This window comes from Charadrius vociferus, unplaced genomic scaffold (genome assembly GCF_000708025.1).
Source record: "Charadrius vociferus isolate BGI_N301 unplaced genomic scaffold, ASM70802v2 scaffold88, whole genome shotgun sequence".
Taxonomy (NCBI): Eukaryota; Metazoa; Chordata; class Aves; order Charadriiformes; family Charadriidae; genus Charadrius; species Charadrius vociferus.
This window is the reverse complement of record NW_009649619.1, coordinates 530,016-547,309: the sequence shown is the minus strand read 5'-3', so window position 1 is coordinate 547,309 and position 17,294 is coordinate 530,016. Positions and strand designations below refer to the sequence as shown.

The window sequence follows — 17,294 nt, the reverse complement described above, 5'->3', positions numbered from 1 at the left end:
CTTGCGGGGGGGGACAGCGGGCCCTCGCCGCTGACACCACATCTTTCCAGGGCGGTCCCTTTCCTGCTTGGCGGCCCCTCGGTCCTCTGGGCTTTGGCTGCTCTGGGAAATCGGGGTTTGGGGTTTTTTTTTGTGTTTGGTTTTTGGGTTTTTTTGGGGGGTTTTGGGTTTTTTTTTATTGCCCCCGATTGAAACTCCTGCTCTTGACCTGAATCAGGACTTTGTTAAGGAGTCCGAGGAGCCTTCCCGAGGCTTAGCAAGGTAAAGCCGGGCCTAGGACATTCCGGGGAGGGGGGTGAAGGGGTGGTAGGAAGACACCAGAAGTATGAAATTCTTCCTGCTAGCTGGTGACAAATCTGTGTTTGTGCGTTAGGGCAGGGCCAGCTTGGCGGCTGATCCCTTCCTGAGAGGCACAGCCTCACGGCCCGGCCCGGCCGGAGCTCAAAGGCAGAAGCGGTGAGACACAGGCGGGGAGCACTGAGGGGATGGCTGGGGCACAAGTGCCCTGAGAAACAACTTCCCTAAACTGAAAATACACACACACCCCCCTGCACACCCACCCACCCCCCCACCCCCTTCAAACACGTCTCACAGAAATCAAAGGTCATGGTAGAAGTGAAGTGTTTTGTTTTTGCTGACGGGATGCTAGGGCCTATAAAATGTTTGGTGGTTTCCTGCCCAGCAAAAAATATGGAGAGGTTTGAACAACAAAACTGATGGAGCACAAAGGCACGTACGTGTAGTACCTTGGGGTATTGCGTAAGCCGAAAGTGAAGCTGAATGGAAGGTCAGTGTGAGCATCGATAGGTTCAAGACATACGCGAGCTGAAATGGCCCAGAGGGTGAGGTGTAACGGATATGATCCTGTATAAATAACCCTGGAATAAAGTTCAGCTTGCAGTGGATGAATAAACAAATTGGGAGGAAAAACAAGATAGAATCTGCCACAATGAACCCATCCCTCAACTCTTGGCTCGATAGACCTAGGGCCAGGGAGGATTTGCCTAAAGTAATGGTTGTTTTGGCTCCAGATGCTCGTATATCATTTGGGTGAACAAATAATGCTAAATATTTGTAGTGGTGGTGATTTACCATTTTAAATAAAAGGATCCTGAACAAACTACTTGTTCACTGTCAGATTTAAGAGCATTATGCCAAGAATTTAATAAACGGATTGCAGGTGGCCACCTTCCGTGTTTGCCTCATAGTGTTTGAACTTTAATAATGTTTCAGTGCTAGTAAACTGAATCCACCGGTAAAGAAATATCACAATAATATTTATTGCTGAGCATAACAGAGAGTTATGATCTTCAATTAGTATAATATGATGTTATATGTGTAAGTGCTCTCTGTATGTAATACCGTATGTCTTGTCTGGAGTAGAATTTATATTAAGAATTGCTCAGTTTTTTTCAATCCTGACTCATCAAAGTCAGTGGATATTTTGGCATTGATTGACTTTGTTGTATGAAGTTTTGTCTCCTTTTTTACTATTATAGTGCAGCAAACGTTCAGGAATTTCTGCAGTAACAGGGACTGCAAATTTGTTTGGTTTACGATTGAGGTACACTGCAATGTTTTACAAGTCTGAAGTTTGCAATTTCATGGTTTGTGTATTCTTGATTTTTGAGATCTGTTGAAACTGGGGTTTTTTTTTGGAATACGGACTGACTTCTTTATTTGTTAAATACTGAACATGATATGGCCTGCCTCCATCTTTAAGACAGTTTGGAGAATTATCAAAGAAAGTTGGTTGTTCTGATTTCTGACAAAATAAAACGCTGTCTTAATCACTCGGTGCCCCAACTCATATAGCCTATCAGTGGCTGTGATCCAGAGAAAGAAAAAATTTTTCAAAATTTTGTGTTGTTTCTTGAGTTGCCGTTGGCTCTCTAGGATTTATCTTGAAGAGCCTCCCTCTACCTTTTTTTTTTTTTTTTAAATCACTATTGCTTTAGTAATTTCTAGTATGCACTGAAGGCATAAGGAATCTATTAGTTACTTGAATGTGGATATTCAAAAACAAGAGTGCCCTTTCTTACCTATTTTATTGTAATGCTGAGTTGAAAACATTTGGGAAAGTTGTATTAGCATTGCTCACATTAACAAACTTTAAAGGCTCTTTAGTTCTTTAGTGTTTTATTTGAGATGCTCCTATAATAGTTTGTTATCTTATTGCCCTTGTAGCCTGTTCTTGACACAAGCAAACTTGATGCTGAGCTAATAACCAAGACTAGAGAGTTCCCGTTCCCTTGAAAACCAGGTAGCTTAATATAGCCATAGCTTATATTTATTTTTGTGAAGTTTGTAGAGAGCAAGAATGAATCAGCAAGATACTCTTATGAAAGGCCTGCAAAATGTTTCCTGTTGACTGGATATAAATATAATGTTTTAGAAGCAGAGCACCTGGGAACATGGCCCTGCGAGAGAGAGAAACCAGCAACAGCTCCATCAATGACAAGCAAGAACAGAACCGCAGTCATGTTATTACAATCGTCTTCCTGGCACTCTTCATCGACTTGTTGGGATTTGCTCTCATCTTGCCACTGTTTCCTTCTATCCTTGATTATTACAGCCAGACTGAGGTAAGCAGAGAAGGTCAGCCTGCTGAAAATGTTAGGTATGAGACCTTTAGGGAAGGATGGAAGAAAAATCCCTTGCCTTGGGACAAACCAAATAGCTGTAGGCAGAATAATAATATCCGGCCCATTTAAATGGTTCATGGACTGAATTTGTTTGTGAACTTGCATGAGACTCTTGCCTCTTGCTTTTTCATTAAAATGAGGAATTTGTTTTGGAGAAAATTCAGGTATTTGTTAGGGGCTGGTCCTTGTTATTACCAGTGCATTCATGACTTACACTGATGTTACTGGTGAGACAGAGTAAAGACAGACCATAATGGATCTGCATACTGGGGTTTATAAGAAGCAAAGAGATGAGCTTTAATCCTACTTGAGTCTTTCACACACTCTCTTGCTCGCACCTCCAGCATCATGTTCACCTAGGTCTCAACTTCCATTCTTAGCAGGGAGCTGGCTGCTGGTCTGGGAACACAGGGTAGAAAGCTGTGTGGGTTCCCTGCTGCACAGCTGCTCGCAGTTACCATTCACAGGTGTTACTGGGTAAGATGAAGACGTTGTCAGGGGAGAGTTATTTTTGCAGCCCACACCTCTATCTTGCTGCCCCTTTCTAACCCCACTCCCAACTGCAGCTGTAGCCTTTGTTTTTCTTACAACCTTGTCTCTAACTTTAATCATGGGTTCTGATCTCCTGGATCTTCCCCCACTTCCAGTGTATTTCCTATAGCCAAGATCTTCACCTTCTTTTCAGGGCCCTCTTCTTTCTTTCAAGTCCTCCTCTTTTCAGGAACCGTTCTTTTTGGCACTACCTTTTCTTTCTGAATAGTGTATGTGCAGGGGGATAGAATGTGTCTCCTGTTGCTTTATTAATTGAAGGATTCAGGACATGCCACTTCTGTTTAGTCCAGGTTTTAGCAATTAGCAGGCCTGATGATTTAAAAAAGTTCAAATTCAGATATTCCCTTGCTCAAACACATACACCCAAATATCTGCTGCCTGTTAGCATTCACAATTTAAGCTATTTTTAGCCTGTGACAACTGATCAACCAAGACATTTTCACAAGGAGGAGGGAAAGAATCGTCTAACGTTACCTCTAGTTTGCTAAGCTATGATGAAAATAAAAGTCTTTGGAAAAAAAAAAAAAGAGGAAAAAAAAAACAAAACAGAGAAACTGTCTTCCTGCTTCTATTTCCTAGCCATCTGTTTTGCAGGATGGATTCTATTTGTCATTGCAACGTGGTGTGGACTGGTTTGCAGTGATGGTTGGGATGCCTCCAGAGCGGAAATACAACAGCGTCTTGTTTGGAGGTATGGAAATTAAGCAAAGAAGCTAACAGACACCCCCCAAAAAAACAGTGTGGTGCTTTCAAGTCATTTACAGTGTTGATGTGAGGAATGATGAATGATGAGGAAAATTACAAAAAATACAAAAGCACACTTGAGTGTTACTAGATTTAGACTTAAGTAACACAGAAAATGTCTTTTACAGTAGGCTATAAATGATTTTGTTTTCACTACACTGATAGCAATAAAGAGTTGGACAGCCCTATTTCTGTCATTTGGAGACAACTAGACAGGCGGGAGGAGTAGGCCAAGTGGAACCTTCTGAAATTCAGTATGGACAAATGTGAGGTCCTGCCACTGGGAAGGAGTAGTCCCTTGCAGTGATACTGACTGGTGGGGAGCATCTCTGCTGTAAAAGCTCTGGAGATCGTGGTGAGCAGCAAGCTGAGCATGATCCAGACCTGGCAGCAAAAGCACCAACAGCACCTGAGCCAGCAGATTGGGGGAAGCAATCATCCCACTCTACTCAGCACTTGTTAGACCATATCTAGAGCATTGCATCCAGTTTTGGCCTCCCAATACAAGAAAACATTCATAAACTGCAATGAGTTCAGCAGAGGACCAGGAAGACAGAGGGTCTGGGGAGCCATGGCTTGTTCAGCCTGGAGCTAGTAGCACCCTTCCAATAGCTGTGGGGAGGTTATCAAGAACACAGTGAGGCATTTCACTGGTGCATGGTGGGAAAAGGAGAGGCAAGAGGCATAAGTAGAAGCAGGGGAGGTTCAGACTAGAAATAATGAGGAACTTTTTCACAGTGAGGATGGCCAGTGGTATAGGTTGCCCAGAGAGGTTTTGTAGTCTCCATCCTCAGAGGCTGTGAAACCCTGAACAATCCGGTCTAACCTCATAGCTGACCCTGTGAGCAGGTGGTTGGAGTGGGTGACTTCCAGAGGTCACTTTTAACCTGCATTATCCTATGATCTTGCCCAATTTGTTCTACAGATTGTTACAGGCCTGCTGTTCCTTATTGTCAAGCTGCCAGCTGAGGGTCAGGAGCCTGCTGTGCTAGACCCTGCACAGTCACAGAAATTACTCTCCCTTCACAATTGATCTGCATGTGATTGGAGGTCAATCAGTAGGAAACACTGGAATTAGAAGCTTGTGAGTTGTAGTCTCGCCTCCCCGCTGGGCAGCTATAGTGCAGCACTGCTTCTAAATCTCATTAGTCCTATTAAAAGCAGGAGAGGTGCTGACTTGCAGGGTCTAGGAGCATTTGCTGTCACTAGGACGCTGGTGTGGGTGAGCTTCAGCAGCAGTAGTGCAGGAAACCCAGCAACGTATGTAATGTTACACATCAGAGGCTCTTTTGGCTCCTTGTGATCTAGAGAGTCGTCAGGAAACTGGAATTTTGGAGTACAAAGGTGTGAGGGTGTCTGGGTTAATTTTAATTGGAAATGTCTAGACCCTTTTCTTTTAGTGAGCTGATGCTTTCCCCAAGATAAGCAAAAGGCTTTTAATATAAGTGTGAATGTACTGTTACTATTTAAAGTAGGTTTCTGGGGTTTAACAGACATTAGAAAGTTGATAAACAATTTTCCCCTTTCCCACAGTGTCCTTGCAGGCATGTTGTTGTTTCTGTGTGCATTTTCAGTCAGATTACTGGCTTTGAATGGTAGGAAACGGTTTTCTTTAATCCCTTAGAAACTGCTTTCTGTCTCCTCTAAAGCTTGACTGCATGCCTTCTCCTTGTTCCTTCTCTCTATCTCAGACTCTAAACAAGGGGCTGGTAGCTCAGAGTTGTGTCCAACTTGTTGCCTTTCCTTTTACCTGCTGTGTCCTGTACTCTTGGGAGGGCTGTATCCCTTGACTTGGCTCAGTTGCTTTCAAGGGGAAGGAGAAATCTCCCTGCTCCTTCCAGAGGAGTCCAACTGACTCTTTTGCCCTTTGAAAAAAATACAGCATCTAACTGGAACATGCAAATAAAATATTGTCTCGGAAGGGAAGCTGGTATCCCTTGCTGTTTTCTCTCTGGGAGAAAAGTATTGAGAGAAAAGTATTTAGAAGCAGTATTGAGCAGTGATGGGAATGTTCAGTAATTACCTAGCAGCCGCAGGCAGTGAGGGTGCAGGCAAGGTGGCTGAATTAAGCTGGTATCTGTCACATTTGATGGCATCTCTTCTGCTGTCTTCAGTGACAGCTTTTCTTAATGAGTCATTTAATTTGCTAAACCAACAGAAAACTTTTTTTCCCCTTTTCTTTTTTCCTGGGTTAGTTTTCTGCCAGACTGAGTTGAATTAGCTCACTGGAGAGTTCACCGAGGCTGCAGAAGTTGGGGAAGATGGACAAGCCATCTTAGTTGTAGTCAGCTCCCGTCTCAGTCCATCTTGTCTGATTGCATCTTAAATGGTTATAGTTGAAAGGTTCATTATACTTGTTAAGCAGCGGCCACTGCAGTCTTCCTGCAGCCTGCATTCCTTCATTGCCTTCAGCTGCAACAAGGAGCATAGGATTGGAAAGATACTTGCAAGATCATCTTTTTGCTTCTCCCAGTGCAGGATATATTCTGCTCTCTTTCATCTTTGCTTAGACTGCAACTTCTTCAGGGCAGAAACCTTCCCTGCCCTCGTCAAGGCCCTGAGGGCACCTATACTTAGTTGTGGTGACCAGCCTTCACACACACACACTTTCTGCCCAGTGATTCCGGAGCCGTATTTCAGCTCAGGCCTGGGCCTTGCCTGAGCTGTATTGTAGGTGTAGCCTTGTCTATAGGGCTGTCTCTGGCCCTGTCTTTTGGATGGACCTTGGACCTATGTTGCAGGTGTCTTATCTCCTGAATGGACCTACATCTTAGTCTTGTTTCCACTCCTTTCTCTGACCCTGTCTCTTGTTGGTCCTGACTGGACTCCCTGGATGGACCTGATATATAATCCTCGCCTTGTCTGGGACTGTCAGTGGACCCTGCTAGTGGCACCCTGCTCTGCACAACCCATCCAGATAATGTGGGACTGCGCCCTGGTTGGTGAGGGCACTGCCAGTGTTGTGGTCAACCTCAGCTCCTTGCTCATTCCTCTGTGTGGAACAGTCCTGCTTTTGATGCTGCCTGGCTGTGATGTGTTTTGTATATCTGGGTGTTTTGACAGTGCTAAGAAGTACGAGGAGGAAAACTTGTCTCTCATTAACATAAACTGCCAGTGTACCGATCTATAAGATTGTGGGCAGCAGGTTGAGTGAGGTGGTTCTCCCCTTCTGCTCCACTCTGGTGAGACCTCACCTGGAGTACTGTGTCGAGCTCTGGAGCCCCCAACATAGGAAGGACGTGGACCTGTTGGAGCAGGTCCAGAGGAGAGCCACGAGGATGATCAGAGGGCTGGACCACCTCTCCTATGAGGACAGGCTGAGAGAGTTGGGGTTGTTCAGCCTGGAGAAGAGAAAGCTCTGGGGAGACCTTATTGTGGCCTTTCAGTACTTAAAGAGGGCCTACGGGAAAGATAGGGACAGACTTTTTAGCATGGCCTGTTGCGATAGGACAAGTGGTAATGTTTTTAAACTAAAGGAGGGTAGATTCAGACTAGATATAAGGAAGAAATCTTTTATGATGAGGATGGTGAAACACTGGAACAGGTTGTCCAAAGAGGTGGTAGATGCCCCATCCCTGGAAACATTCAAGGTCAGATTGAGTGGGGCTCTGAGAAACCTGATCCAAGTTGAAGATGTCCCTACTTATTGCAGGAGGGTTGGACTAGATGACCTTTAAAGATCTCTTGCAACCCAAACTATTCTATTATTCTATGATTTCTTTCATTTTGGGGGGCTTTTGAGCAGTGCTAAACATCCGTTCTCCTCAAGGTGTTCAGTATCAATATTCTGCTTCCCTCAGAGTTGATGGGAGCAGAACTTCTGGTCTGTCTCTCCTCTGCCTTTTAAAGCTTTGATAGCTGAATGATCTGAGAAGTATAACCTAGTTTTTTCTTTAGAGAAAAACTGTGACAGCAAAGATGGGTTTTTTTGCCTGTTTGTTGAGAGTGTAGTGCAAATTAATAAGTGTTGAAGCTAGAAATGGCAAGAGAAAAGAGGAATTTAAGATCACAGAAGCTGGAGGCAGATTTCAAAAGGCTCTTGGAGTCTGTTGGAATCACTCCTACCTCTTAGGGTGTCTCACTAACATCAGTGCTTATGTCCTCCTTTCTATGATAACAAGGAAAGAAAAGCTAATTAAGTGTGACAGAATCAGGTTCAAGCCATCCAAAAAAATCTTAAAAGAACTGTGACTATAAAAGCTGCCTTATTGCTGCTTTAAGAACAGAAAATTTACGTAGTCAGTTGGGGAAGCATTGAAGAATCAGCATTCCATTATAACCAGTGAGTTTCAAACCCCTTCTCACCAGTGAAGTAACCAGCAAATCGTCCAGTTTATGCCTGTTACTCTGGTCTGTCTGTATTTGCCACCTCAGTTAAATAACAGTGCAAGATTGGTGTTTTGAGGGTGGCTTAGTTTCAGAGACAACACTGTTCTTTATAGCTGTTGTTTCACATCAAATTGTGTACTTTTAAAGGACACGATGGAGTGATAGGTCTGGCATAGGTTGTCTTTCCTTGTATTTATGACATGCAGCAAGTCTAATGATTTTTTTTTTTTTTTTCTTTTAGGTCTGATTGGCTCAATCTTTTCCATCCTACAGTTTTTCTCCTCTCCCCTCACTGGTGCTGTGTCAGACTGCTTCGGCAGAAGACCTGTCATCTTGATGACAGTGGTATGTGTCTCATGCTGATTTTAGTCATGCCATCTCAATACGCAGTTGAAAGCACTGAGGTCTTGTGGTTAGCACAATGGATTGGGAAATTTAACGTTCTAGGTCTGATCATTGTTGACTGCTTCTTGCCAAGTCACTTGGCCACGCTTCCAAATGCAAGTACTTAAGCTAAGCTTCCCAGATCCAGAATTGTACAAGGAAGCACCAAAATACCTATCTTTTGCTGGGATTTTCCAAGATCCCTTTCCCCTTTGTGCGAGAGCATGACTACAGATGCTCTGTTTACAAATGTTAGCCTTAATCCCTGTATATTTTAGTTCCCCAAATGACTAATGAGGGTTGATCACTTCATGACCTGTTTCACAGAGCCTGGGGATTGTTGATTAGGAAGTGCTGTACAGGAGTGTAAGCTGTGTTTCTTAGGAACATGAACATCCTCTAAAAAGTTTTCTCTGTTTCTGGTCAGAGTATGGGGTTCTAATTACAGAAGCAGTGCAGACCAAGTGTGTACATACGCGGCAGTAAATGATACACAAATCCCCCTCTCCTGTAGGCTTGTGGAGAGTCAAATAAGCACATGTGCTTATGATTGATTATGAAATTTAAGGGCTAGAACTCTGAATTCTTTTTATTTTGAACTTACAGTTCTCTTGAAGTTGAAAACAAGTGGAGCAGGACATACAAAAGTGTTTTTCTGTCCAGGACTGATTTAAGTCCTTTTGAAATTTCCTCGCTCTTCTAATTTTGTTAGTAATCTCACATTTATGTGCAGCTTTTGTGGACTTGTTTCTACTTTTTATATCACTTGTCCAGGACATAGTGCAGTATCAGTATATTCAGATATTTATTACATGGTTTTTTTTACTAACTGTTAAAAACCCACGACCAAAACGACCAAACAATAAAATCCAATGTTTAGCTGGGAAATGTGTAGAAATGAGATCAACTTTGCTCTGCTTTATAAAGAACCCTTTCTTGCTTCTGCAGGTGGGTTTGATAACATCATACGCACTATGGGCTGCCTCTAGGACTTTCGGCATTTTTCTTCTCTCCAGGATTGTAGGTGGAATAAGCAAAGGGAATGTCAGCCTCTCCACAGCTATAATCGCTGACTTGAACTCTCCAAAAGCACGGAGCAAGGGCATGGTGAGTTACATGTGTGGGGTATATGTTTGGGTTTGCTGGGTATTTTTTAATTGACTTCAGGTGCTCAGAATGTCTTCCTCAGGTGTGTATTCATTGATCAAAACATGACTTTATATACTACCATGTTTCTGAAAAGATGCTGGGTTGTTTTGCTGTTGAGCTCTCAGACTTTACTTCTCGATGACTTTTACCTACAAGTGAAATGCAAATGCCCTAGAGGTGGAAAAACTACTTGTGTGAGTGTTTTAACTGTTACTCCTGCTGGTAACTTAGAAATCAGAAGGTCTTATGGCCCAGTTTTGGTAGCTGGAACCCAGTTATAGGACACCCTGTTTTTCTCACCTTCCCAAACAGTGGAAGCACATCAGCACTGCACAACACAGCGTGCCTCCTGACTTCCTCGGGTGCCGCACTGCCTTCAGGATCTGAGCTCAGTGGGTAAAGGATGTGGCATTTGGCTGACTGAGCAGCAAGTAGTATGAACAGCTGTCCTGTCCTCTTCCAGAAGGCAGTGAACCAGATGGAAACACGCTGCAGGCTGAACTTTGCCTGTGAATTACCAGTTAAATCTTTTATCTTCTTAAAACCTTAAGGGCCCAAACTTCTATTAACAGATTGTTATAAGCCACTATGTGGAACAGCTGCTTCTTGGGAGGGGAAAGCTTTAGATTTCACAGTAATAGCTAATGAATTTTCCAAGCAATTTATTATAGTCCTGGTGAGCCAAAATATATTTTTATTTATGGAGAGGGCTAGCCATACAGCATAAGTAAATAAAATGGGTCAGGACCTATTTTTGGGCTTGAGACCGAGTCACGTAGTACAGCATGGCTTACATCCATATGGCTATACTCTCTTCTTTTTCAGAGCAGAGTAGGCATGTTCATCTGCTTTCTGGGAAGAGAGTAGTATCTGATGCTATTCCCAAACTGCGATGGGGCATTGCCTGGGAGAGTGCTAGATGGTGAGGCTGGAACAACACTTGAGACTGTGATACGACACCTAAGTCTGCCCTGCCCTTCTTTAATGTGGTACTATAGGTAGAGTCAAACAGACTCTGGAAAGCTGGAGGATCGTGTCCTGGGATGACACATGTTTGGGTCCTGCATGTATGAGTATACATCTTTGAGTGTCTCTTAAAGAAAATGAGCCAGATCCTGCCCTGTTGTATTCTTAAGCAATCTCACTGAGGCTGGTGACTCAAAGAGGTGCTCTTTTAAGCTCCCATCCAGTGTATACAGATTCTACGTCTTTTCTTCTGTGCTGGTTTCACAGTGAGTTAATAAATTCTCTTTAGTACCTGTACTAAATTCAGGTTTTGCTGGGAAGCCGCTCAGCCTATGTGCTCTGTGAGACATAAATTCCTAAATACAGAAATTGCCAAAGTATTTTAGAAGCTGTAGACATCATTATGAATTCCTACCATGGTGCTGTCCTCCCTTCTCCAGTTTTACACTACAAAAGTTTGTCCTATGGCTGAAGGATCTGCTCGCTAAGCAGTCCCTGAAATGAGAATCATTGTTTCCCTTCCCAACTTCCTTTCACTCATAACCACATTGCAGTTTGTTCCTGCCACTTTCCTGACTAGACAGAAAATAAAATCAGTTATTTGGAAATAGCAGTTTTTTCACACTTAACACTCATTGCTGTGCGCTCCCTACATCCTCAGGGTCATTACTTTCTGTATCTGATTGTATTTCTTTAAGGTAAATGCTGGGAAATCCAAATTGGTTTAGAGCTGAGCTACCTGAACAAACTGGTATCTGAAACTTCATGTCTGTGTTTATTTTATCACTGCAGGCAATGATTGGTGTGGCTTTCTCCCTTGGTTTTACCCTTGGTCCCATGATTGGAGCTTACCTAGCCATGGAGACAGAGAAAGGAGAAGTCTTCTATCTTCGTTCAGCGTTGTTAGCAGTCATGTTCGCTGTGGCCGATTTAATTTTCATTTTCTTCCTACTTCCAGAGACACTTCCCAAAGAAAAACGGGTAAATGGACTATAAATCTGAAGATCTGTGTTTCTTGCAAAAACAGAGTTTGAGAACTGTTGAAATACTGGAAACAATGACGAAGGAGCTGAGCCAGGATCTCGGGAATTTAGCTCATTCCTGGCACTAGGATTTAATATTATTATTTAGGCTGGTGTCAAAATTGTTGCATGATGGTCCTGTCTCCTAGCCCAGTGTATTATGAGAAATTCTTTATAGCTAACATGTCTACTTAATTGCTGGTTTTGATGTGTTAGGTTTAGATTTCTGAAAAACTAATGCACGCCTAGGAGGAAGAGGGTGAATTTTAAACTATGATCACAATGACTCCCTGGGGATGAATTTCAGGTAATCATAAAAGTAAATGCTTCAGACTGGAATTTCTTTCATATAGTCAGAATATGTTAGAAATTTTCTTAACTGTTATCTTGTCTTCACATGGTTGTTTTGAACACTCAGGTAGCAAATGACTCTTATCCCTGAACTGTATTGTCTTCCACAGGTATAAAATATCTACGTGTGCTGAAGTTCAGTGTCTGGATTTGTGGGGCCAAACATTTATTAACATTATGATTTAATATTATGTGATCAGACACTGTCCAAGATATATCTGATTAAAGGTATCTTGGAGCAATCTGCTTTGGTAGTGTGGAAGAGACTGAATTCAGCCCTGGGTATCTGAGGGAAGCACTCAAATTTGAGGCTTTCGGCTGGATTGGATCTTTCCTGTCATCCCTTGTTTCTAAGCAGTGCTCAACCATTGAAGCGTGCTTGGTTTCTGGATAGCCAAACCTATTTGGTGCTGAGAATTGTTCTGGAAACTTTTGTCTGCAATGCTGCTTCCGGGACAAAACTTTAGACCTTCCCTGAGTGTTTCCCAGCAGGTTGTCTCTCATGTGAAATTGGTTGCTCATGTTATCTTCTCAAGCACTACAGCTATTTATTTTTTTTTTTTTAAACAGCTGTTCCATGTGTCATCTGTTCCCCTTTCCTATTTGGCTGTTTCTAAACATTCCAGATAAAATCCTGTTCTTGATTAGAGCTGCACACTCTGGGGCGGTGGCAACATGTTGACTTAGGGAAGTGCTGTAGAGCGAATCTGTATTCTGTAGACAATTCCACCTGTGTTGTAGAGGGATAAATGGCTTTGGTGCCTTTTAGGACTGTATGATGACTGCATACGTCCCTTGTCCTTTTACTAGTCTCTTAAGAGTTCTTCTGGTAAGCTAGTCAGCATTAGCCAGCATGACTGAATTTTGGTAAGAAAAAGAGTGCTCTGTCCCTGCTTTTTGGGGCTGTGTCTCTGTGCAGCAATGGATATTTTGTGAGATGGATTAATAGATGCCTCTCTGGGTCAGGTCCCAGTCATGCAAAATACCCAGGGTATTTGATTGCTGATGAGATACTGGTTTGTCTGGCATTAGAGCTTCTTGTGATCAGTATCGGTGTTAGTGCTTTTGTGCTGTCTCCTTTCAGCCTGCATCTGGGCAGTGGCCCCATGGGATTGACGTGTTCTAGGGTATTTGTAATTTCACTTATTAGGCTGCTTTCCTCTTTTTGTTGGATAATTCCTCCCACTTTCCGAGTGAGTTTTCTTGGCCCATGGATGATGGAGGAAAGGCAGGTATGTTGGCTGCCTTCCTGTAACTTGGCTGGGCTGAGCTGCAGCAGGTGCTTCTGGAGCATAGGAGTGGATGTGTTGGAAGAACAAAGCTGTAAAAAGGGGAAATTATAATGATAACCGGTAGGAGGATGTGCCAGTGGCATCAAGCATCTGTTTCCTTGAAATCCACTGTGTTCTCATCATATCCTTGTTTCTCTATCAGTCCTCTTTTTCACAGGAGAGACGTGTTTCACATTAATTCATGTTGGAATTAATTTGTAGAAAGGGGAAGGTGGAGGGGGACAGAGGGAACAAGGATGAGTTTTCATCCAAGGCGAACAGATTTTTTGCTATCCTCCTTTCACTTTTTTTCAAGTGCTCCACAAGTTTATTGGGTGAAGAGTGACCAGAGAACTGTACCTTTCACCTGTCAGAGACAGTGGTCTTGTGTGAGGCGGCCAAAATGAGTACTGCTGGGAGCTGCTTGGGAGAAAGGAGGAATAGAAAGGTCTGTAGTGCAATCTGTCCCCTTTAAGAGCTTTTGACTTAATTTTTGGCTAAGCTAGTCATGGGCAAGGCTGCCTAGCTGGAGGGAGGCTCTTAGAACTTTTTTTTCTGGTGTCCAGCTAATCATGTAAGGACTATGAGTAGGGCTATGAAGCATCACTTGCAGACTTATGGAAAAACAAGGCTTTTGCTCTATGCGTACTAAAAGTGTCTGATTTGAAGGGTAAGGCTGAAGCTTGGAAGGCCCAGGCTTCATTCCTGATTTCGACTGTCTCTGTGCCTTTAAGGCATGTTACTTAGTCTCTCTACATTAGAGAAAAACAGAGTAAACAAAGACACTGTGAAAAACGTCTACCATTTGAGGTGACTTTTGGGGTGATCATGAAGTAAAATTGAGCAATTTTGGAGTAATAAATCATGAGCATAGAAATTAAATACAAGTTAGATGTTGCAAATTTTGAACCTGCAAAGAATCTAAACTCCATGCAGCTGGTGATGTTGACTGAAATTGGCAGCATATTCTTTGTTATTTGGTGGTGGTGAAACATTTTTGTCAGTTTTAGGACAATGTTTTCCATATGGATCAGTGTATGAAGTCACTTCTAGACCACTGCTTCTAGGGCAAAGATAGGAGAAATTAAAAGAAATTTACATGCACACACACGTATATTAAAAAAAAAATCCAATGCATATCTATATATTACATGAAACACTAGAGATTTTAAACATATATAACTAAAATCAGCCTTGGTAGTACAAAGCAGCTTGGCACCCTGTCTGACATGGAGAATAATTCAAAACAGGTACAAGCTACAGATTTTCCATTACGTGCTTGAAGAGATTCTCTGTGCTGTAATACAAGCACCATTATGCCAACAAATGCAAGAATTGAGGATTGCTGCAAGCCAGCTTCAGGAAATCCTCTTACAGACCTTTTAAAAGCATGAGGAAACTTCTTCAGAGTGTCTGTTTACTCTCTGTAATAGGTGCAGTGGAAGGGGAAATAAATATCCCAGTTTGTTCTATGTGGATCAGCAGCTTTATACAAAACCAGCCTGGTATATTGAACTGGTTGCTGTTGTGAGACTAATGAGCTCCAGAGCTCTGCTGTCGGACACTCAAGCTCTATCAAAACAAGACAGGGGTCATGTTAATACCATATTGAAGGTTGATTTGTTTACAGCTTTATTAAATCCAGTCCATATGAGTCCTCAGGTCATGCACGGAGGTTAAGCTCTGCTGATAATTTGACCTTTAATCCCTGCCCTCAAGGGGGTAATAGCTCCCTCCCTATCTGGGAAAAGTTCATCAGATAAAGTCTGTGCGGTGTTTTGAAGATGTGAAATACTGTGATTATTCAGAGTTCTTGAGTCTGTCTTATCTCTTCCTATGACTGTCATGTACAGTGACAGTCTAAATTCTCCTACTTTAAAAGGAACTGTTTCCTTAAGAATTTAGACATTAGCATTTTCTTTAATTTTCTATACCTCAGAATAAAAAATAGACAAATTAAAAAAAAAATTCTCTATAGGTGAAAGAATAAGCATCTCCTAAGCTTCTGTTGTTAAGGAGCAGGGAGAGTGCCACTAGCTGCATAATTAGGTTGAGATGTACACAGTACAAGGACCAGAAGTACTAAAAAATGAATTTTTCTCTTCAAAAAGCCTCACAATGAGGCTGGGCAGGATGACTCCAAGGAATCTCTCTAAAAATTATATTTTCCTTTTCTTCCCCAGGAGGTGTCACTGGCTTGCTAAAAGAACAACCAGTACCAAAGCAGGCTGTCGTTTGATGTGCTTAACATACTGTTCTCAGACCTGTAGCACCCAAGCAAATCCCCAGCTTCCCATGAACTTGCAGGCAGGTGTGCCATTATTTTCCCAGTAAATGTTCATTGGACATGAGGGACGATGCAAAAAAGTGAACCAAATAAAGCCACCTTCAAGGCTGTGGAGAATGAGCCTCTTCTGCTTTTTGAGAACCCAGGAAAGAATCTGTTTTCTGTCTTAAGTGAAAGCTGCTATCAGTGCTCTACCTTCTAGTTATAGTGCTGGAGCCAGTTCTGTGATCATAAAGTCTGGGATATGTTCTTGGGGGTCGCTCACACCCTAATGCCAGTTGCCTTGTTTCATCTCAGATAATTTGTGTAGGTGTAGAAGCACATTTCACTGTTACTGTCAGTTCCTTGCAGTAGTTATTACATCAGGTTTTTAAATAAAGCTCACTCTCTCTCTGATCAGGTCTCTTCTGTGACGTCTGGATTTCAGGCAGCACTTGACTTGCTCAGTCCTTTGGCTTTATTTCAGTTCTCTGCAGTCACCCGAGGAAAGGAATCGCCTTCAGAGGAGAGTAAGTGTTAGCTGGGGTTTTATATTAATATTCTATGTCTTTTTGTATGTGGTGGTGGTTTTCAAGTGAAAACTTTACTCAAACCATTTCAGAAGCAGCACTCTGTTCACTCATTTAAAACCCACCTTAGTAACCTATGAAAAGGGCATTGCAAGTTCCCTTGGATGCTGCTCCTTTTATTCCCCAAAGAAGTTTAGACATCAGTGTTTTGAAGATTTCTGACTTGCTACTTGCTTTTTGTTCAGGTGCTGTCTGCAGTGTAGAGTAGGCTGCAGTAAGTGAAGTGATTTAAAATGATAGATCAAGGTATGAGTAAGGGAGATGTGAGTTTGCTTCTCCAAGCTGCAAACCAGGAAACTTCAGACTGGAATTTTAGTTCTCGATTCAGGATTTGGAGATGTAGGATTTGAGCTGGCCGTTTCTCTGTATGACATTGTTTAAGCCGTAGAAAATAAATCAGTGTTTGCCAGGTACCCCAACTTATCATTTAGTCCTCCTTGCTGCCGCATCAGGAATAGAGTAATATTTTTCCTTTCGGAGAAAACCCGTTAGACCCTGCATTGGCCAAAACCCAAGTAACATAATGTGTCACAGACCATTTATAGCTGAGAATAAGGGATGCAGTAGTTCAGCCAGTATCATCCTGAGAGCAGCATCAAGGTATTAGGTGGAAAGCAGGTATTGATTAAAATAAATAAACAAAATAGATAAATCCCCATATAGATGGGGGTGTAAGGCAGAGGGGCTGGATTGGTTGAGTGCGACCAGGGTGACCCAGAGAAAGATTAGTCTTTTTGGCTCTCCTCCCCTCATAAGAAAGGAGGTAGTGGGCAGAAGTAATTTTGTGGCATGTTTTGTACAGATATTTAAAATGAGCATCTGAGGTGAGAACTTTTCCCTGTACAGTTGATAAATGTTGCTTTACTGTTGTTATTATATTCTCAAGCTATGCTTGAAAAACACCACCGTATTTCTCTCTCTTTTTTTTCCCTTGGTGTTTTTTTGTGTTTTTTGTTTAGATCTTCAGAATCTCAAAATCTTGGGCCTGGCTTATTTCCTGTACCTCTTCCTGTTTTCCGGCTTGG

At 42.4% G+C, this 17,294-nt stretch overlaps 1 protein-coding gene across 1 annotated transcript in view; it reads left to right on the top strand.

The window, feature by feature from the left end:
• Positions 1-2,401: 2,401 nt before the first annotated feature.
• MFSD10 (major facilitator superfamily domain containing 10) overlaps positions 2,402-17,294 on the top strand; it is a 24,467-nt gene continuing 9,574 nt past the window's right edge. The window contains exons 1-7 of the mRNA XM_009890513.1: positions 2,402-2,585; positions 3,792-3,888; positions 8,512-8,615; positions 9,603-9,761; positions 11,562-11,750; positions 16,101-16,209; positions 17,229-17,294. The exon at positions 17,229-17,294 is cut by the window's right edge and continues 6 nt beyond it. Coding sequence (XP_009888815.1) covers positions 2,415-2,585; positions 3,792-3,888; positions 8,512-8,615; positions 9,603-9,761; positions 11,562-11,750; positions 16,101-16,209; positions 17,229-17,294 — 895 coding nt within the window. The 5' untranslated portion in view covers positions 2,402-2,414. The remainder of the gene's footprint in view (positions 2,586-3,791; positions 3,889-8,511; positions 8,616-9,602; positions 9,762-11,561; positions 11,751-16,100; positions 16,210-17,228) is intronic.